Source organism: Macrobrachium rosenbergii, chromosome 51, assembly GCF_040412425.1.
Source record: "Macrobrachium rosenbergii isolate ZJJX-2024 chromosome 51, ASM4041242v1, whole genome shotgun sequence".
Classification (NCBI taxonomy): domain Eukaryota; kingdom Metazoa; phylum Arthropoda; class Malacostraca; order Decapoda; family Palaemonidae; genus Macrobrachium; species Macrobrachium rosenbergii.
In genome coordinates, this window is record NC_089791.1 from 4,810,751 (window position 1) to 4,833,250 (window position 22,500).

Genomic DNA, 22,500 nt, shown 5'->3' on the forward strand with positions numbered 1-22,500 from the left:
CTGCTGGGTAAAATATTGAGATTATTCACAAAAACTGAAGAATTGTGTATATAGATATTTTTTACCACATCTTTTCCTCTTTCTTATATTTATACATCGGAGATATATCACTCTGTTTGAAGTGAAAATTACTAATATCTTTCCAAGATAAACATAAAGCCCTAAGGGCAAAACAGGGAAACAGTCATTTTGGAGCACACCACTAACAAGGAATCTTTCCGAGAATGATGGAAGGTCGACATTACTGAATAATCAGTATGAGAAAGGTTTCCACAAGGATTGAATACTTGACATGGGATCAAAAGTTAATCTGTCCTACTAAACTACTGATCTCTTCTGTGACTATCACACAGACACTGTCATGTATTCAAGAGAAAGTTTTTTCTTGAAATTTACAGTCCAAGTTATTTCTGTGCCCTCATGCTGATCCCATTTTTGTTCTGCCTTTACTGTGTGCTAGTTTTGTATGTTCTCTTGATCCATCTTTGTCATTCTTTCATGGACGTGGACCATATAAGGAGTAACTTATCTGTATTTTCTTTATGGAAATCTAACGTTGCTGTTGTGTGAATGGACAGAAAACCAGAAATTTCTTGAAGCAATCAAATGTGCAGTATATCCAGTTAATTGATTGATTGATTATGAAATTTAGGTCTTGAAGACCAAGCGCCGGAACCCATCAGGATTACTGAGAGTATACAGAGGACGACGGAGAGGTTTGAACGTTGCCGCGTGTCAATAAAAAGTGAAGCAGCATCTGCTGATGTGAGTTATGTTGAGAGACGGAGAGAAGGCAGTGTTTAGCTAGTGTTACATAGAATATTCTGTTGAGCTTGGAGGAAAGAAAGTACAAAAATTATGGGGCAGTGGAAATGACAGAAAGGGCTATATATAATACCCAAGGAAGTGCAAGAGTACTTGAATGACAGAGGTCACTAGTACAGTATATTTGGGGGGTGGGCGAGGATCTTTCACCCTCATCTTAAATATGTTTTTAATGGCATAAGTCTTGAGGAATTATGAAGAACACTTAACAAAATTTTGGAAAGTTTCATTTCTTAATTCGTCCAAATTTTTAAACTAATCTGAAGTGTCACATGTTGAAACTTCGCTTGACTCACTAAACTTTTCCAGAATCTGTCTTTAATCATTCTTGTTTATATGTATTTTGATTGTGTATTGATCATTCATCAGGAATCGATGTATTGCTGGTTTCTACGTTTAAATGTATATGTTAATGAGATTTATCATTTAGAGAGTTTATGTATGATTTTCCTAAACACAAAGGGACCATTAAAAAGTGTATTACTGAGTAGCTGGTTAGCTTAACTTTTTCCGTATTTTGAGGTCTTTGAATTATACTAATTTAAACTTTGAAATTAATTTGCATTATGATTTCACCTTTTTTTACTTCTGTCCTCATCGTGTTCAAAGAAAATGACTTGTTATCCTGTCTTTTGAGACAATATCTTTTATTTCTTCACTTTTTTATTTAAATGACCAGATTTTCGATCATAAATGTTAAGAATTTTGTTGTCACCCTGACTTTCTTCTGCAATCAGACAAGAACAACCATAATTCGAATTTGGCTGCTCGGCCTCCCCAAGAAAATGGACATGCAGAGAAGAATAATGTTAATGGAAAGAAAGTTAAATTTCAAGGTAACATAATATATTTAGACTCTTAGACCAAAAACATCTACTGAGATAGCTAGCATTAAAAGTTGCATATTGCGTTTGTATGTACTGTATACAAATTCGTGTAGTGCCGTGTCATTTAGAGACTTGACCCTCACGTGTATCTGAAGCTATTAGAGAGGAGCATAAATAGCGATTTCTTGTTTATTTGTTTAGAGTGATTCATAATGTGAAATTTTTTGCCAATATTTCGCCCTTACTAAAACCATGTTAAATAAGAATACCTATTATAAACACACTACATAATTGTGTTCTGCTGATGTTATATTAAAATATCATAGGGTGTTCTACATGAATCATAAGAAACTGGTACCCATGGTGCCAAGTTTCATATTCCATAGATATCTATAGCTCCTCTCTACCTCTTGAGTCTAAGTTTCCTGTCTTCTAAGACAGCACTTCAGTGCAGCTATATGGCTTAAGTAGCATCACTTGCAGTTTTAGAATGCACAGTACAGTACAACTTAGCAGTGAGGAGCATATTTAATCCATATATGCTGTAGTATGCCATCCCTGTTATCCAAAAATTTTCACAGTTTTTTTAATTGAAGAAGAAATGCCAGTTCGTAGTGCTCATTTCAGATATATAGGAAACTACAGTCCTAGATGAAAGCTTGTCCTTTATCTGCATGGTGCTGCTGTTTATGATAAATACAGACACTGCTTGAGGAATATTGGAATAGATCGTGCTGTTTTTTGAGAGGCTATAAATTTGTAGCTGTTTATCCCTCAAATTTTTGTCCATGATAATGGAAGATATTTGAGCTGTTTACAAGATCTTGGCAGTGGTATAGCTTGAAGTTGTCCTGAACCAAAAATGACTTCCATGCTAAGCTCCAGGAACCTTTATCTTCTGTTGGCAGTGTTGGATTTGATAACCAGTTTCATTTATTCATTTAAGGTGCTTGTAGTTAGTTACGCCGCAGTCCTTCCTTAATATTTCTATTATCCCAAAGCTTTTTTCTATACTAATGAATTACCTCGCAGCTACATTGGCTTTTTTCCTTTTTTTATGATATTGATGTACAGTATCAAGCATAGACTTTTTGGAGTTATTTTTAAATGACTGCTTACAGAGCTTGAAGATGAGCTTCCATTTTATTGAAAATAGGTGTGATTGGACTGTTGATAATTATGCCATTCCACTTTTCATAAAAGCTTTAGTGTACTTAATGTCAACCCTATTTCTATAGTATTCCATTTTATATACATTTTTATATACAGAAGAGTGGAGAAACCCCACTTACCTATTGAAAAACCTGCCACAGACACTCCAGGGTTTTGATTATATGGCCATAGTTTTGATACATAATGTGTCCTAGTCACTAGTTTGGTTTAGAGAATACCTAAACCACTTAGTCAAAGCCACATCATTGTAAATGTTTACTTTATGCCTACACTATTTTTTGGTTGTGTAAGAACTGTTAATAATGTTTGTGTTACAATGTTGAACTGCAGCCCTTATTTGATTCCCAGATGCACATTTCAAAACTAGATAACTTAATACTAATACACCTTTTTTCAATTCATAGACTTGAACATTGCATTATTTGATGTTTTGTAAATGCAAAAGTTACTGTTTTCTTTATTTTCATATTTTAATTCTGTTTGTGTGAAAATTATTGTTATTGTCTTTGTGATGATAGTAAAATACGTACAGTAATTTAGTTTTTCTTATATGTTGAAATTAAAGTTGTATTCAAACTTTTCACCGTGAATATCATTTACTTGTATTTATTTTCACTGTCACAGTAATAAGGCATTTGTTTTTACATTGTATATTTTTAATCGTTCATTCTTTTATGTTAGATTTTTACATTCTCATCCCCTGCAAAGCGCTCCACCATTTTCCATTAATGTTGTTATTGTTTAAACGACGCAGATTCTGATTTATTTGGCTTCACCGTTTTTGCATAGTAAGACTGTATGAAGATCTTAATAGTTAGTTGTTAATTATGCTCACTGAAATAGTTTAGACTAATTGTAGCTCTCCTTTAGGTGATGATGACCGGCCAGAAATCATCGAGCTGTCAGACTTTAACCCAGGTGAACCACAGTTTGCTCTTTGCTCTCGAGCTAAGAGACATCAGCCAGACGGCAGTGACGGGGAAGGCATGGAATCTGAATACAAGGATTGCTCTGAAGGAGAGTATTTTCAGTTTGCATCTTCCGGCGTCCCTCGAGAGTATCCCTCCACTGGCGAATATCAGGAGGAATCCACTAACGACTATAGCCATGAGCATGATTATCATCAGCTTCAATTTCCTGAGTCTAATTTATCGGAAGGAAATGGATATAACAATGAAGACAGCATATCTGAAGTCAATCTTTCTGATGGAAATATTCCTAAAATGAAACTCGATGCAGTAAGTGCAATTTGATTGTTATTTAATGACAAAGTTATTGATGCTATCCATATGCTTTATTACATAGGTTCCTTTGGTAAGTATGAGAATTCTTCATCAAACTGACTTAAGCTGAAATGCTATGTTATATACCTGTTTGCAATTGGAAGATTCAGCAGTGAAAATTTTGAAAGGTAAGGTAATGAGCATGATAATTATATTTTAATGAGGTTTTTCGGAAATAAGTGATGTTTTACGTTCTCAGGAAATTATCTGTTGCATGCGAGCATTTATACATCTTTATGATTAAAGAAGAAACCTTGAAATGATTCTTGAAAAGGGTATTACTGGAGCATGTCTGTCCAAATTGCTATCATGGAAAAAATTATGTACAGTAAGCCTGTGTTATAGATGATTTGTATTATTGCCTATCTTCATTTCCAAAATTCAGAGCTTCGTATAATGCAGCTTCTCCCCCCCAAAAAAAAAAAGTGTGGCAAACATACCAGCTAGTTCTGGGTACATAAACAGACAAGTGATGGTGTTTGGGTGAAGGGATTTTTGCGTTGTACGTGTATATCAAGTGGAGTCAGTGTCATTTTAATTGCTACATGCTTCCACTTTAATGAAGAATACATTACTGAACTTGAAAGTAATGTCATTGATGATATTAAGCTCTCTACAGGAGTCATACTAGATATCAATGCAAAGAGCACTAAGAAAGTCAGAAGTACATTTAACAGAAATTAGCTTATCAAAAAAAATTTTTTTCAATAATTGCTTTCAGTTTACTGATTGGCTGAAAGAATTTCACTTAAAAATAGAACACTTGAAAGAATGATGCTTCTGGAAGATGAGATTTGTTTTTTATGCTCAGTTCCCTGTATTCTGGCATTGCACTTAACCTAGACGATCTTTTTGGAAGAGTGGGTTTGCAAACATTCCCTCTCCAGAAGAAAGGAAAAAGTCCTCAAATTCAAAACTTAGGGTTTCATGTCTAAATATTATAGTCTCAGGAGGGAATGGAAAGCCAGTACTTGTTAAAGCTGTCACTTGAAAACATATTATCAAGAATTAAGGAGGGCACTGTGGTTATTACAATAATGTATGTATCTGATAAAAGTGATCAGTAGATTCTCATATATATATATATATATATATATATATATATATATATATATATATATATATATATATATATATATATATATATATATATATATATATATATATATATATATATATATATATATATATATATATATACATATATATATAAATACACACACACACACAGTAATACCTCAAACTTATGCACTTCGAGTTGCGCGAATTCACGGACTTGCGAACTATTCATTGGAACCTAACTAACTGGCATAGGTTTTCATGCTTTTAAGTGTAAAAATCGGTATGGAAAATTTGTATTATTTATATTTTTGTACAGTTACTGTATCATGCCCATTCTCAAAGTCGGAGTTCAATTCCCGCGGCCGGCTGATGAAGAGTTAGAGGAATTTATTTCTGGTGATAGAAATTCATTTCTCGCTATAATGTGGTTCGGATTCCACAATAAGCTGTAGGTCCCGTTGCTAAGTAACCAATTGGTTCTTAGCCAAGTAAAATAAGTCTAATCCTTCGGGCCAGCCCTAGGAGAGCTGTTAATCAGCTCAGTGGTCTGGTAAAACTAAAGTATACTTTTTTTAACTTTGTCACTAGGACCTCACATGACGTCGAGATTTGGTTGTTCAGTCGCGCTGGTTTGATCAAATGAATTTGTTAATGTACTATAACATATCAGAGACATAACTAAGAGTTGTATTAGTGTCGTTCTGTGAAAATTACTTTGTTAACCTCGGAGGAAAGTGCTGGTGCGATCTGTAGGCTATTACATATAATTACAGCACGTACAGTTAGTGTACTTCAACAAGATGTGATACCCATTCGCAAAGTTACTACACTTTTTAAAGATGTGGTACCCCTGCAGAAAGGGTTTGTTTAATTTTTGAAGTATTTTATAAATTTCCATGCTTTTCAGTGTAAAATCGGCACGGAAAATTTGTATTACAGTCCAGTAATTTTGATGTGCATATGTATTTCTCTCTCTCTCTCACATATATTTTTACAACCTCTTATTTCTCTGTACATCTTTACTTGTACAGTACATAATTTTAAATTGATTGAATCTTACCTGTACCTCCTACGAACATTATGTACATGTTTTCTTTACTTTATTGAATTGTACCTTCGTTATTACTGTCTAATAGTTTAACGAGTGATGCAAAGAAAACGTCTTTTACTCTGTGAGTGAAAAAGAAAATGCCATCCCATGAATTAGGGGTAACATTAGTATATGTACAGTTACTTAAAAATGTTTGCAACATACTTCAAAACTTTTCGGACAACAGCTTATAATAGTAACATCTGGCGCTATTTGGCAACTCCATCGTAAGCGCATGAAACCACAGACACAACTGGTGTGTCAGAGATATTACCTCCCGTTTCCCTTAAACTGATTTTTATTTCTCTCTAACATTATTACACTTCCTTCATTTCCCTCGTCATCATTATTATAATTCCTATATTTAATCATCTGTTCTCTCTCTCTCTCTCTCTCTCTCTCTCTCTCTCTCTCTCTCTCTCTCTCTGCCACTAAGTATCCATTGGGTGTTACTAGATTTTCTCCCTATGCGTTTCCATTGGGTTATTTATGCGTGAAGAAGAACGTCTCTGAATTTAACCCATAAGGATTGAATGGATGACTAATTATAGTTTTTTATTTGACTCTTTTACCCTACCAACATGAGCGAAATGTTTCAAAATGTTTCGCTATTTTTCGTAATACGGATTTTTCACTCACCATACTTAGTTATATTGTTAACCGTAAGATTAATAACCAAAATCAAACTAGAAAAACACATTTCTTTGTGTATATCAAACGAATAAATTATTGTCAGGTGAACGAAAACTTCTGGAACATATTGCAAAAAATTTTTGAGTGACTGTACATATCTACCTTAAATGCGCTAGTGTGGCAAATACAGTACCCCTTACGATACTGTACTCTATTTTTACCTCAACTATTTATTTCTTTTTAAGGGTAATGTATTAAGCTAACTTTTAAATGAAATTACAGTAACTTTAATTTCATTTAAAAGTTAGTTAATACTTTGGGAGCATGATTAGGGTCATATTTAGTATCTAAACTCTAGAAATAAGCATTTATTAGCATTTTTTAGCGGCCGTAGTAAACTTACGGGAATCTTCACCTTGCTCGAGGGGTTCTGGACCTAACCTTATGTAATTTTGAGTTATTACTGTGTGTGTATATATATATATATATATATATATATATATATATATATATGTGTGTGTGTGTGTGTGTGTGTATGTGTGTGTGTGTGTGTGTGTGTGTGTGTGTGTATGTATATGTATATATAATCAAAGAATATACCATGCCTGATAGGATTCCATCCGTGTTGCTCTTGTTAGTAAACCCTGGAACACCTGACAGCCATTCATACAAAAAATGTTAATGGATGACAATTTGTCATCCAGCAATAATAATCAGTTGAACTTTTCTCGACTGAGGTTGGAGTAAAATCAAGTACTGCATAAATACTATATAACTAGATTCCAGCTGTTAACAGTAATCACTGTTAGCATAGGCTTTTTAAAAACTTTTTGAAATCATGGATTACAATAAACATTTCAATAGTCACAATAACATCAGCTGATAAAGAGTAACTGTACAAATAGTAGTGTTTTAGAGGAGATACTGAGCTTAGGGTTTTTAAGAAATCGGAGATGTTGGCGTATCCATTCCTTCAAAAGCTGCCGTTTCACTTTCAGAACTTATGTGTTGTATATCTTGACGAATATTTTGAGGCCTCTAAATATCAATGTTTCTTAAATCCTGAAGAAAAATTTAAAAAAAAAAAAAAAAAAAATTATTTTTATATTAGTCTGTCGCCCTAGAAATGAGTCGTGGTTAGAAATTTTTTGGGAAAATAATCAAAATCCAAGAAAAGGATTGCAAGTAAGCTGACCTGTGACCTTGAAGGAAAGGTTAAATTTAAAATAATTTGATGAAATTGTCCATAGTGGCCCGGTACAGTACTTACCAAGTTTCATCAAAATCAGAAAACTTTGTTTCATCAAAATCAGAAAACTTTGTTTTTTTTATAGATCTGGGGCCTTAGAAATAGGCCAAGGTAACAAAATAAACATGATGAAAAAATAAACATGTTATCATTAAATTGACCTTGAAAATAGGTCAAGTTCCAAAATATTTCTGGGGTATAAAGACCAATCCTAAGGTACCCGTCTACCAAGTTTCATCTAAATCAGAGAAATAATTGGAAGGAAACCAATAATAATAATAATAACAGGAAACTAATAATAATAATAATAATAATAATAATGCTCATTAATTGCAAGTAAATACTTTAATAGATATACTTAATAGAGTTAAGTGCACTTGATATCCGCATAGAAATGGATAAAAAGTGAAAAATATAGTATTTAATATACAGCCCTTTATTTCCCTAGAAACTAATATATTATCCTACTGGTAATCATTGTAATCTCCGAAAATAGTCAGTTATATTAGGCTACTTATGAAGCTGTCCAAATGTAGAGAATTACCACATAATATAATTAACTATTATTCACGATGTGTACGCATGCGCATGGAATAAGCCAAAAAGGCCATTACTTTGCTTAACCTGCTTCTGCAGACCAGAAGCACATGTGCGAAAAAGAGAAAAAATAAGTCTAAAGGAGACAAAGTAAAATAAATAAATTGATAGTCAGAGAAAGAAGAATAAATAACTTGACATTTATGTAAGTTGCGTTGGAGAGATAAAGCTAAAGGGACCTGATCCTTTTTACTGACAATAACATCAAAAACACTGCCAGCAAGTTTGCTCCATAGTCGTGCAACAAATCGAGTGAAAGATCTTTGTAATGGCATGGAATAGGCAAAGGTTTTGCATCCTTAAAATCTTGCTTTATCATGGCCAAGGCAGGAGCTCTGAATCATGGAAAGAGATTGGTTTATCTGTATTATTTAAGACTAGGTCCAATGCTTTTTTTTTATTTCAGTTGATATAAGTACTACCTCCATGATTGCTGCATTGACAGACATTGCGTTTATTGTACTTATGTATGTAAGTCCACAAACCATTGTGAAATATATCTTTCATAAAATGACTTATACATTTGTTAGAGAATCATTTAACTTTTTAACCCTTTGACAATTGAAATTTTTTATGATGAAATTGACTTTGCATGCCTACTACAACGCAAAGTGCTGCACATTATACAGGTGCTTTATTACCGTTTTTATGTCATTTTCAAAATGCACAAAGCATGATGTAATTATTGTAAGTTATTTTACTTAATTAATTGCAATATTTTTAACAAGAATTTAAGTCCCCAGCCTTTATGGATGTTCTTTATTAACTTTGCTGTTAAAAATTCACACTGAATACTGATAATATGATGTAGAAAACCATTAGCTAGGAAAATACGAAAGAGGCCTTCTTTATATTGTATGGTATTTTGATACTGTTTTGTGTATTAAGTGAACATTTGAAGTATTATATAAAAATTATGCAGATAAGAGAATTTTGATGGTATTATTGGGCTTCAGGTACCACTTCTTCTCAGCTTAGTCCCGTTTCTATGCGGGGTTGTTCTTTTGAATGAGCTGCTTCCATCTACCTCTGTGGGGTGATTCTGCTTCGTCAGTCCCCCTCTCCCTCAAGCCTTCCCTCAAACAATCTTTCCATCTCTTTCTTGGTCTTCCTCGCCTTCTTCTACCATGCACTTTCATCTCCATAGCATGCCTTCCAGTATGGTCTTTCTCCCTTCTTAGTAGGTATCCATACCATCTGTCTCCCCTCCTCCACTTTCTTTGACATTTCATTCACCTTTGTTGACCCTTTTATATACTCATTCCTAATCTTATCCTCCCTCGTTACACCAGACATCCATCTTAACATACTCATCTCTACTATGTCCAGTTTCTTCTCTTCTTCCTTTATCATACTTGTTTCTGTACCATACAGCATAGCTGGTCTCAGAACTGCCTTATGGAACTTTCCCTTACGTCTTAGTGGCACCCTTTTGTAACGATGGACCCCCGAAGCAACCCTTCAGTTGTTCCAGTCTGCTTGTATCCTTTGTTTTACTTACTCATCCATTCTTCCACCAGCCTCTACTATAGACCCTAAGCATTTGAACTTGTTCACTCTCTTTATTTCTTCTCCATCCAACCTTATACTCTTCCTACCACCCCTTTCAATGGTGGTACACATATATTCTGTCTTTGACCTGCTTATCCTCATTCCTTTATCCTCCAGTGCTACCCTCCACCTCGCCAACTTCCCCTCCAGAGACTCCCTCCTCTCTGCACATAACACAATGTCATCTGCATACGAGTATAATATGCTCCATGGCACTGTCTCTCTTACCTCCCCCGTCATGCTATCCATCACGATGTTGAAAATAAATGGGCTAAGGGCCTATCCCTGGTGTAATCCAACCTTCATCTGAAATCCTTCAGTTTCTCCAACACTGCTTCTCACTCTAGTATACACATTTTGATACATCTCCTGAATCATCCGTACATATTTCTTTGGGACCATCTTCTCCCTCAAACTCCTACAAATTTCCTGTATCAGGACTCTGTCATAGACCTTTTCAAGGTCTATGAACACCATATGTAGGTCCCTTTGCTTCTCTCTGCGTTTCTCCATTAGCTGTCCCAATTCCTTTCATAAACCCCAGCTGTTCTCTCCGTATTTCTACTTCCTCTCTTAGTCAGGGTTCTATCATTCTTTCTAATATCTTCAAGGTGTGGGAAATCATTTTAATATCTCTATAATTACCACGCTCTTGAACATCCCCCTTGCCTTTGAAAATTGGTATCAATATACTTTCCCTCCACTCCTCTGGTATCCTCTCTTGATCTTAAATCTTTTCCATGAGAATATAAAGGATTTCCTCTCCATCATTTCCTAATACCCTCCATACTTCAACTGGGATCCAGTTCGGCCCTGTCGGGCTTCAGGTTCCACAAAGTGTTATGTAAAAAGGATAGTAGTCCATTATAGATTTAACCATGTTAAACAGTTGGCATGTTAATTTTTACAAGCTTTAAATTCATAATCAGTGACTATTCCTTTCCAATTACTACCAACCTTGGAATTTTCTTCGTGCCTTATTTCCTTTGATGTAGAATCTTACATCCTAGCATTTCTGGCAATTTCTTCTGGATTAAGTCTTATTTTCCTGCTCCCTTTTCATGTTTTCAAAAGTCCTGTGTTAGAGAAGGGCAAAAGGTTTGCTGTCTCAGTCACTGCAGTTAAAAAAAGGTTTTTAGACTGCTTGTATGTCAGTGTCATCTCATGAAAACAGGAACTTACACTAGAATTGTATTATTGTATTGATAACAGTGTCATTGAAAACGCTACTTATTTTATTATACTTGAGTAGTAAAATTGCGTATCCAATAAGCATTAATAGAGTGACAACACCTAACAAGTCCATACTGAAATTGTTGATGTGGTAGCCCTATTATTTTCCACACCACAGAATTGTTCATGTACTTAGACCAGGATTACTGTTATCAGATTTTATTGAATTTTTAATAGTGGTAGAAATTTCTAATATAAACATGGGAGTCAACTCTTGTACTAAAATAGTCACTTGTTGTGTTCAAGTAAGTTTTGACAGGAAACTTTGTTTTGAACCCCTTCCTACACAGCCAGTAGATTGAATATTTCAGTTCATCTATAAGAAATCTACTTTTTCCCAGTTACTATTTTAGATTTTAGAAATGGTTTACATGATCATTTTCATCCACACTGCAACAGACATGATTTCCTGTGAAGATTAAATTAATTCTTACATGATCTTCCATGCTGTGTATTTTTTGGGCCTACAGTGGCCCTAGAAAAGGAAAATGTTCATAACTAGTTGCTACTGTGAGGAATCTGAGCTGCTATCAGGCTATGGCTGGTCAGTTTCTGAGAGACGATTGCTTATGATTGAGGACATTCCTTTCTCTTCATAAATGGAAAGAGATTGCTTTAGTGTAGTAGTATTCTTCACAGGATAGGATTGACGTCTTACTCATCACAAGGTGTAAAACCATCCTATGGCCAACTTCATTTAAACGTACTTGTGCTTCATTTCCAATAGATTTACCATGAATATGAACACCTGAAAGCATGGGGATGATCTCGTCTTCAGCACAGATGCCCTGCAAATTTACAATATCCCTGGCACAATTTCTAAAATAAAATAATGGTTTATCACTCCATTAACTTTGTTCTTTGGAAATTGGTACTTGATCCCAATTCATAGATTTTATAATTGAAGCATTTACCTTTAACAGAAGGGATAAATGACATGGCAAAAAATTTTGTTTGGGTTTAGAATGACCCATCAACACACCATACACAGTTACCTTCATGATGTAACAAAACTAGTGAACAGTGTTATATTAGAGAGTGCCCTTTTGTAAATACCTTGTCAGGAGGTATGATTTTCTTTTGCAAATCGTGTGTACAACTTTAATTTTATTATGAGAAAAGGGGAGGAGGTTGCTTTCACTTATTATTTATAAAATTTTAGTGACTTTATTCCTGATTATAATGACTGATGTCCACTCACATCATATATACTATATGAAATAGACAGTTAAAATGACTAGAATTTATAACAGCCATATAGTGCTTTGCAGTCCAAGAAAGTGCTGTATTTTGCAAATTCTTCACTATTTTCCAATTGTGACATCCTTGTGAGACTGATTAACCTTATTTCCTGTTCCGTTTGAGAAGTTTGTTACCTACCCATGAGGAAACTTCTTGGTACCCCTTCACAGAGCAATTGTTATGGTTCAAGCACCGACTCAGACCAAAGCTAAATTTATAACAAGACACTTGGTTTTTGCATGGATTTCATAGTTTTTCCAGAACTTTGATCTGTAGTATGATAGGTATCATCAGTATAGCTTTTATATAACTTACCCGTTTTAAACATACACTTCTTTGAATTCAAATTCAAATATATCTGTAAAGTGAATGCTGCAGCTAGTCTTTAAGCATAATTTAATGTACTTTTGTTGGATCACTTGCTGCTTGAATTTTGTAGTAGAATAGTATCTTTTATAATAACATCATACTATAAAGTGCAACTTTAATTCAACTGTACAGCCGGAGTGGCAGTTAAAGAATTGCTTTAAAATAGTTATAAGTGCTCAGGTTAAACCTTACCTCCCCAGATGAGCTTCCGTCGAATACGCAGGTCAAGCTCAAAGGATATTGAAGATTTTCAGGATATGACCTTCCATTCTCATCCTAAAGAATCAGTTGGTAAACCACTGGGTAATGGTGGGCCAAGGGGAAGATATTGGCAGGTGAGAGTAGTATAAATCCCTCCGTTTAAATCAGTGCTTGTAACAATGTGTGAAGAGTTGGAATTTACTCCCCAAAGTACTGTGACCCACTCCTGTTTGTTTTTAGTTTTAAATGGCTTTTACTGTGTGTTTTGAATGTCTTCCCATTATAAAACTGGTTGAACTGTGATAAGTTACATACGTGGAGAGAGCAGTGTTGGAGAGAAATTACAAATGTAAAGGGTGGTGAGACCCATCTTTTCCATGACAGCTTGAAACTGTTGCTGTATTTAACAAATTTCATATTCCTCTTTAAGAGTGCAGCATCCCATTACAAGAAATACACTGAGCTTGAAAACTTAGGAGGTTTGTTTTAAAAGACCGTTTATTCAATATGCAGTCATTTTCTTTTTTTTTTTTTTATGATGGTTACAGTTTGGAAAAGATTAGGATAAACCTGTAATATGTTGATCTAAAATATCATCATGCATGTCCACTTTGTGCATTCCAGTGTGAAATCACAAGTTACACAGGAAAGAAAGTGAAATACTTATTTTGTGTCAGTTTATAATTGCATTTAAAATAATTCATCACAATTCATTAATGAGAAAGCTGAATAAGGGAGGAAATGATAGTTATTGCTAAAAATTGTATGCTTATATTAAAGCCTTCACGAGAAGGAAAATTGATTATGTGATTTTGAAAAAAGTTGAGTATATTACAAATGCAGTGTAAAGTTTTTCACCCTGTAAACTTTGCAGGGCATACGTAGTTAATTAAATGTGTATCTAGCTTGGTCTCTGGGTAGCATGACTCAAGATTTCATAGACTGAAGAATATAGGCGTATTTGTACAAAACTGAGAGGTTACCAAGAGGAAAAGGAGAGAAAATCAGATAATACTGGAATTAATAACTGCACATGGTAGGACTATATTCCCCGTAACAACACACCAAAGGCATTGCCAGCTTTTGATGACCAGGTACAGACATCTAAGAGTCATAAAATATAGAGCTGTGCCAAACCCGATGCTGTTACTCTAAATTTAGTGACCCAAAACAACAAAAAGCTAAATAGTTTTTAATCAAAATCAATGCATTAGAAGTCAGAAAAATTAAGTTTAATCGTTGCACAGATGAAAAAGTAAGACGCGTAATGCTAAGTAACTATAGTATTAATCAGAATAGTAAAACATATTGTCAAATTAACCAGCAGTATTATTAGTTTTAGCCTGTTACAGATGATAGGATGGGGAATTTATAGGAATTTGAAGCATCAAAAAATCGTAAGGCCCAAAGATGAATTTTCTTGCTCAGTAGAAGTGAAGAACGAGATTATATTGGTGAAGTACTATCCAGAATTATGTACAAAAAAATAGTCACAGAAATCCAATACATGCCTCTCATAGTTTTCAACTCTTGGACTAGAGGAGACATTTTATTTAACGTAAATTTGAGTCTTAGGCTATGATAAATCAGTGTAGTGGCGAAGCTTGGACCCTGCTTATATTGCAGATGCTGTAGATAGAAACGAATAAAACTACTGATACAGCAAACTGTATGATTTTGCTAGGTAATGTAAATGTAGACTGATACCTACAGTAGTTGGTAATCATAAAAGATAACTGTTGGAAAAGGGAACCAAATTATTTACTAACAGGGGAAGGTAAGACATGTCACTATTTCTTAAAGCATGATGGGCTTGTTTCCCTCCTTGTTTAGCATGACATTTCGTTTTATGTTCTGCATTGTCTACCTCTATGTTGCCACATTACTAGTTACTAGAGTTTTCACATTGCACTATTCTTGCAGTGCATCTTACCATGGCACCACCCTTTTGCAAGTGAACAAAACTTATCTTATGCTTTTTCTTTTCCAAGTGACTATAATTTGTCCTCTAGTCTTACTGCGGTTTACCTGTTCTAAAAATTCTTTTTCTTCCAGAATAAGAAGTTGCACTTTTTATGGCAACTTACTTGGTATCTTCAGTGAAACAAGATTTGTGTTTTTTTTTATGATTTTTCAAAGGTTTGAAAATTTCTACGTTTTGAGTACTTCATTTTCAAAATTTTATATAGAAATACATAACAGTCCTTACCAATCCACGTTAAATGAGGGTATTTAATTTATATTCAATTCTTATTTTTTCAAAAAGGGGTTTCAGAGGTGACTGGTTAGAATCTTTGCAAAATATCCCTGTGTGAAATATATTAGATATACCTATAGTATTAGTTTCTCCAATAATAATTTTTTTTTCTTATGAAGGTTAACATATAAACTATAGAATTATTATAGTATAGTATCATGGATTTTTAAATAAAGTGTAAGTAAATGTGTTATGACATTGTCCAAAGTTAAGAGTAATCTGTGATTTGTACCCTGACTACTAGTTCCTAGAGCACATTGTTTAAGACTCGGCATAGCTGGAGCGGATATTGTCTTTAATATTATCATTATTTTGTTTTCAGTTTTTCATATCATGGGACATCTAATTTTTAAGATTTATCATATTGGATACATTATTTTTAAATAAATGGTTTATTATATTAAATTATTAGAAGATTTCGCAGCAACCCTGCAAATAATATTCGGCATTAATTTTTTCTCAAATTATGTTTTGTAAGTTTTGAAGCTAGCGAGAATATTATGCGTTTGTATTAAACAAACCACTGCCTTAGCTTGCCTGACAGTTCAGTTTGAAATGGAAAAACATATGCACCCTAAACAAAATTAAGGTGATTTTTAAGGTACTGAGATGACATTTAATTGTTGCGTACATTATTTGCATGACTCGTGCAGTTGCTTGTGCAATTGCTTCTTATCATGATTTCTTGTGCGGTATCAACATCCAGTGATCATAACAAGGACTTCTGCCATGATTTCTTACCTAATAGAGTCATCCAAATCAGAGAGTTGCTGTAAACTTACACTGCCTGCTGAAGTAAGCATTTTCATAGCTTAGAAAACATTAAAAAATTTTAAAAGAAATATTGTACATGCATACCAGTGTTCTGTATCAAGGTCAATCCCCTTCCCCCCTGCAAACAGGCACAAGTCTGAAGTTCTAAGGACCATTAGTGAAACATGCAACTTTGTACTATTAGAATGTTCTAATGTAAATGCATATATATTTTGGCACAAAGCCAGTCAATCTCCTATGGGTAAACTCGTTGATTCAGAAACATCTAGAAGGACTAGTAACTAAAATATTCATTACTGTCATTCCAAAGTGATAAAAACCATCACCAGGTATGTACCCACATGAGACATCATTGAGAAATTACAATATAATGTTCTGTGGAACATTAAAGAATCAGATTTCTTTTGCTTTCTGGAGAGATGTCAGCAGGAATTTTTCTTTAACTAATTAGCATAGCTCAAGTTTCAGTTGCTGCTTGGCCTCCTGCTAGATAAGTAAGGTTCCAAGGAGTCCAGTCTAGCTTTTGTCCCCTGCTCCCTTTAAAGTTTTTAGTTGGTCACTCCTCTGATTTCCATGAGCTCCCTTGGTCTTTTCAGTTTGTTTTCCCTCTTTGTTGCACTAATACTAATTTAAATCTCTCTCACCTGAGTTGTTATTTAGGCTGTATGAAAGTAATGGATTCATGATGGGACACATACATATAGCTTTTAAAAACATACGTTTTTTATACGAACTTATATCTTTAACCAGACTGGTTGACCTTCCAGCGCCAAATTCAGAACTGTATCAGACTGTATAATAAACAATTCTTTTGCCATTAGGGGACTTATAGGATCCTAAGCACTAGCGCCAATCTCCTGAAGATAGCAGATTGAATTTTTCCTCTACAGTCAAATGATGTAACTGGGATTCTGCACAGTGCACAAAGTAGGCGTTTGTAAAGATAAAGTTAATACTGTTATCAGAAAATTGTGCATCGGTCCCCGTCATTCTACAGGGTTCATTACACCAAAATCCCCCTATAGAATAGTTAGCCATAATAACAGACTGTACGTCTGCTTTTAAATCTCACCCCCCCCCCCAACCCATTAATTTATTAATGTTTTTTATGGTACAGTTGTTTACTCAGATGAGACAGAATGACAGCCAAAAGGAAGACTTTAAGCCCAAAACATTACATTTTTGGCTTTATGTATCGGTTGGTCTTTAAAGGAAACCCTACATTCCCCATCATAAAAGAACCTAGGGGTTGCATTTTAGATAGCTTCACTTATTGTACAGGGTCAAATATTTAGTCTGTATTGGAGAAGTTCCACAGTTAGCGGCTCGGTTTGCCCTTTAACAAATTTGACTCATGCATTTACTAATTGCAACTTTGCATTTGGGGAGACCTCTAGGCTGGTGGCCTTTGTTGTCTTTGGGAGTTTGTTTGCATTTGTGAGTAATTTTACCTCCTAACAGATGTTTTCTGACCTAAGTTTTCTCATGTCAAAGACTGAAATAATGTACCAAGAATATGTACTGTATTTTGGAAGTTGAATCCATCTGTTAGGTTCACAAAAAGCCAATGTAAAATGTGGAGGGTTGCATTGTTATTTATTAAATTAATAATTCATGTTTCAAAGTTGACAGATTTTTTCTTTTCATGACATCATGATTAACATTGACAAATATTGCAGGCTGTTAAGAAGGATATGCCCAAATCATTAAATAAAACTCAGAGTTGGAATGCTGTGATCAACTATGTAGACACCATAACAACAGGTGTTAAAGATGATGAAGATCCAAGATTCAAGAAAACAGAAATTAAAGCTAAAGAGCCAGCAGACTGCTTTCCTAGGAAAATCTTCAACAAGTAAGTCATATTTTTTTTCAAATGCTCAGTTAGTATTTTACCAAGATGCAACTTTAATGACGATAATTAAGAGTAGTAGTCTAAGATGTTTTTTTTTTAATTAAGAATGACTTTCACCGTATTCATTGAGCATAATGTTTTCTTCTCACCTGTGGTTAACAGGATACGGTGCTGCCAGACATGTACGGAGACTGGTCTTTACAGGAAATTTTATTTGTTACGACAAAGTGCTCTTTATGTTGTGGACAGCCCTTATTTTGAATGGTTCATCCTGCTTCTCATATTTGCATCTTCAGTAACTTTGTGTTTTGAAGATGTCCACTTGGATTCAAAAACGGAACTCAAGGTAAAGAGTTGAAGAAATTTATTGTATTACATTCAGTGTCACCGTAAAGTAAAATTAGTAACACCTTTTGTAAAGGTGTTTTCAAAGGCAAGCTTTTGATGTAACAAATTTCTTGGGATGTTACATAGAATTCACTTTTGTGTAGCTCAGCAGTTTTTTGATGTTGAAGCTGAATGTAGATAAGTATAATGATGTACTAAAAATTATGTTTATATGTTTTGTGGCACTCCAACAGGAGAGACGGGTATTTATTCACAATTTCTTCTTCGTACCTTCTTCCACCTGCTTCTGAATGCTTCTGTTCTTCTGCTGCTATCTGTTTTAACTGTGGTTTGGGTGGACTCTTTCACTCAGCCAAAACCTGTGTTGTTAACACTCTCACATGTTCACCACAGCATGGAGTGTATATCCACATTAACACACATTGTGTGCACACTGGTCATATTCAGACTGATACAAGTAAAATAAACAACACAAACACATAGATGCTGCCAAGTAGCTATAGAGATCTGGAATTATATAGTTATGCTCTTTCTTATTATACTTTTGTACAGTATTTAGTTTTCTTTTGTTATATTTTTTGGTATTTTGATAATGCTGCATTCAGCTTTGCGTAGGCATTGTAGTTTGAAAGTGTAATTTTGCCCTGAAAGTTTTATTATTGATTTATATTTTATTTTTAGGCTAAGTTTACTTTTTATTTTGTAGAGTTTTGTGGTATAATTAGAAAGTGCATATTGTTTTAATTCCAGAACTGCCAGTGTTGCTGCAAGTGCAAATGATTCTATTACATATCCTAACATAATTCTGTTAAACTGTCCTGCAGTTGCTGTACTTTACTATTACTACTGTCCCTTTTTACCTGTCATACCTATTTCTAACCCTTTACAGCGTACAACTTTGACCTAAGATATCTTTTTCATAACAAATGATGCAAAACATTGTCATTGTTACAAGTTTAAGTGTTACATTTGGCACCATATAAACACCTTTATCACTAGAGTTGCCTTTTGTATTAGCACAGTCACATTATATCACCACTCTTTCAGTCATCACCATCACTTATCTCCCTCAGTCTGTAAATCACATCACCTACACAAGTATACATTTTGTATACAATCAATGTAACAAGCACTGCTGTCATTAATATCCACTAGGGGTACTTCCATCATCACTGACATTAACATCGTTTTCATTATTAGCCTCCTAACAAAACACATTATTACAGCAAATCTCATTTAATAATTGCTCACAGACATGGTATAGGTATATTACCAAAATATTCATGTGATGCAAACACAGCCACTGTACTTCAGAAAACAGTGACACAAGCTCTTCAGCCACATGGGCCGTACAGACAAATCTTGTCCAGGTGCTCCTCCATGAATTTACCAACCAGAGCTCAAGAAGTTTTTCCAGTACTCTTTGTGTCATTTGCACTGTCAACCATTACAAATGATTCTTGGGTCACTCAGCCAAGCGCAGCCTTATGATATATGGTTGATGATTATGTGATAAGAAATATACATGATTTCTTACTTGATTGTGATGTTTTCATATGATCCTTAGTGTTTCTAATGATTTCAAGTATGTTTTGATTGCATAGCAAAATTTCCAACTTTCCAAATGCAGTACTTGACTCATCACACTAATTTTTTTTAAATGTGCTGTATTTGAATTGCATAAAAATGCAGGGATGAATGATAGAAAATGCAACTCATTTACATTTTCCAAGTATTATTAGCCCTCGTAGACAATAAAAGCATTTTTAAAAAGAGAATGAGGTTACATCTTTTTATTGAATCCCTGTATTTTATCCATACTGTATTTTCAATGCACATTTCTCTCCCTAATGTCCAATGTGTTGCTTGTGATGTTATTGGTTGGAACACCCTGGCTTCAGTGTTTATCTGTGCGTAAATTTATTGTCCATGTGATGCCAAGTGACATCAAAAGCCCGGAATGCGCATCGAGATATTCATTTTGCATTTTTGTGTCGTCGGCGAAGTTCACTGGTCAATTTTGCAAGAATTTGAGGTTGGCATTTTTTGTTTGTCCGTATGTGTTGACCCCTTTTAATTTCCGAGGAGAAATAACTACACAGGCGATCAAGATTTTCTTCCTATGGAAAGAAAATTGTACCAATAACTAAAATATAAACTAGTAATTTATATATCTAGATGTATCCATTTGTGCAGGACCAACTCCCTTTATTTTTATGTACCCTACCCACTTGTAGCTCTTAGAATGATTAACATTTAACATTAATATACTATATGTATCTGATCACTTTTTTTTACACATGATATATTGTCCTTACAAGTTCAATATTTTATGTCAGAGCAACACTAATCTGTATTTACTTCCTAATTTTCCCCATAAAAGTTAAGGCCTGTGGCTTAAGCCACCCGACTTCACTAGAGATACTGATCATTTTGCCATCTGCTACAGGAAATTCTCAAGTACCTGAATTTGACCTTCGCCATCCTCTTCACTCTTGAGATGGTGGTGAAGTGGATCGCAGTGGGATTTGTCAAGTACTTTTCATCTGTATGGACACTCTTGGACTGCTTTATTGTCATGGTGTCTTTGTGCAGCCTTTTCATTAAGCAAGATAATCTAATTGCCCTTCGAAGTCTTCGAACCCTAAGAGCATTAAGGCCCTTGCGTGCTATTTCACGCTGGGAAGGCATGAAGGTAGGTTGTTAAAGGATATTCTATTTTACCTATTTCCAGTAGTTACAGTAAGTAACATTTGATATTTTTAGTTGCTGTGTTCACCCGTTTAATTCTTTTATGTTCTCTTATTACTTTTGATCATCCTGTATTTAAACAAGTTTATACAATGTTGGATCATGTTCGAAAGTACAAGTGTAGTATGCGATCTTCCGCGAACTGGGTAAATCTGGTGCTTTTTATATAGGAGAGACATTGATTGGTCTGTGAACTTGATAGGTTTTAATATGGATCAACATATACATTCAGACGTGATTGTCTGATCTGTTGAAGTGATAAACAGAGGTTTTATCAGCCCTATCCACAGTAATACAGGTTCAGGTATTCCTGTTTACAGGTACTCCCTTTTATATTAACCTTCCAGCATTTTGTGTGACCTAACTGTATATTTGGTATACCTTTCTTAAGCATTTTGACGACTACATCAATACTGGCGCATCAGCCATCCATTTTAGATTCCTAAACATTGTCTAATAAGTAATATTTGTGGATGTAAATTTTTTGATAGACAACATTGTATCCTTTCATTTTCATAACCTAATTACTATTCCCATAGTAGAAAGGAGGCCTGAGTGACATTTCCAGAAATTATTGTAATGCCTGGGGAACTTACGGTTTACCTCATTACTTGGATTATTTTCGTGTTGATTTTAATTTATTATAGTTATCTTCTTTAGTTTGTATAGCAAATCAACTACTGCCGCAAACAGGCCTTAAAGTGACTTTTTCAAATATTTTTACCAATTGCCTTCTGCTTTGATTGTTCAGGTCTCCTTCAAATTCATTCTTTTTGCTTTTGTTATCCTTATCTATCTTTGAGCTACTACTTGGACTTTCAAAACAGCGGAAATGCGTCTAAAAATCAGGCATAAATAAATCCCTAGGACCAGTTTGGGTCTCTACTATGGTTTTGACTATAGACTCATCATTAGTGTACGTGAAATTAATATTTTTGTCCTGGTTTCAGTGCCAGTCAGGTTATTAACAGAGATCGACAGCAGAGGAAGAATTGAGCCCATTGTCTTTCCGATGCTTAGCTTTGAGGTGTCATTCATAGCCAGTCATTTAGTTTCTGCATTCTATGAACCATTGGTCAGTCTATTATTTTTCATATTATTTGAGAATGGGAGCTTTCATTTTCAAGTAAATAAGTAAACAATTCACAGTGATCATATTATTTCTCTAAGATTGTCACAA

At 34.5% G+C, this 22,500-nt stretch overlaps 1 protein-coding gene across 5 annotated transcripts in view; it reads left to right on the forward strand.

The window, feature by feature from the left end:
- LOC136833121 (sodium channel protein 1 brain-like) overlaps nt 1-22,500 on the forward strand; it is a 564,124-nt gene that overhangs the window by 403,614 nt on the left and 138,010 nt on the right. For 3 of the 5 annotated variants that reach the window (XM_067094770.1, XM_067094772.1, XM_067094771.1), the window contains 6 exons: nt 1,563-1,661; nt 3,696-4,063; nt 13,335-13,469; nt 18,046-18,221; nt 18,384-18,567; nt 21,019-21,264. In XM_067094770.1, the coding sequence (XP_066950871.1) occupies nt 1,563-1,661; nt 3,696-4,063; nt 13,335-13,469; nt 18,046-18,221; nt 18,384-18,567; nt 21,019-21,264 (1,208 nt within the window). The remainder of the gene's footprint in view (nt 1-1,562; nt 1,662-3,695; nt 4,064-13,334; nt 13,470-18,045; nt 18,222-18,383; nt 18,568-21,018; nt 21,265-22,500) is intronic. The other 2 variants (XM_067094774.1, XM_067094773.1) reach the window with 2 other exon arrangements.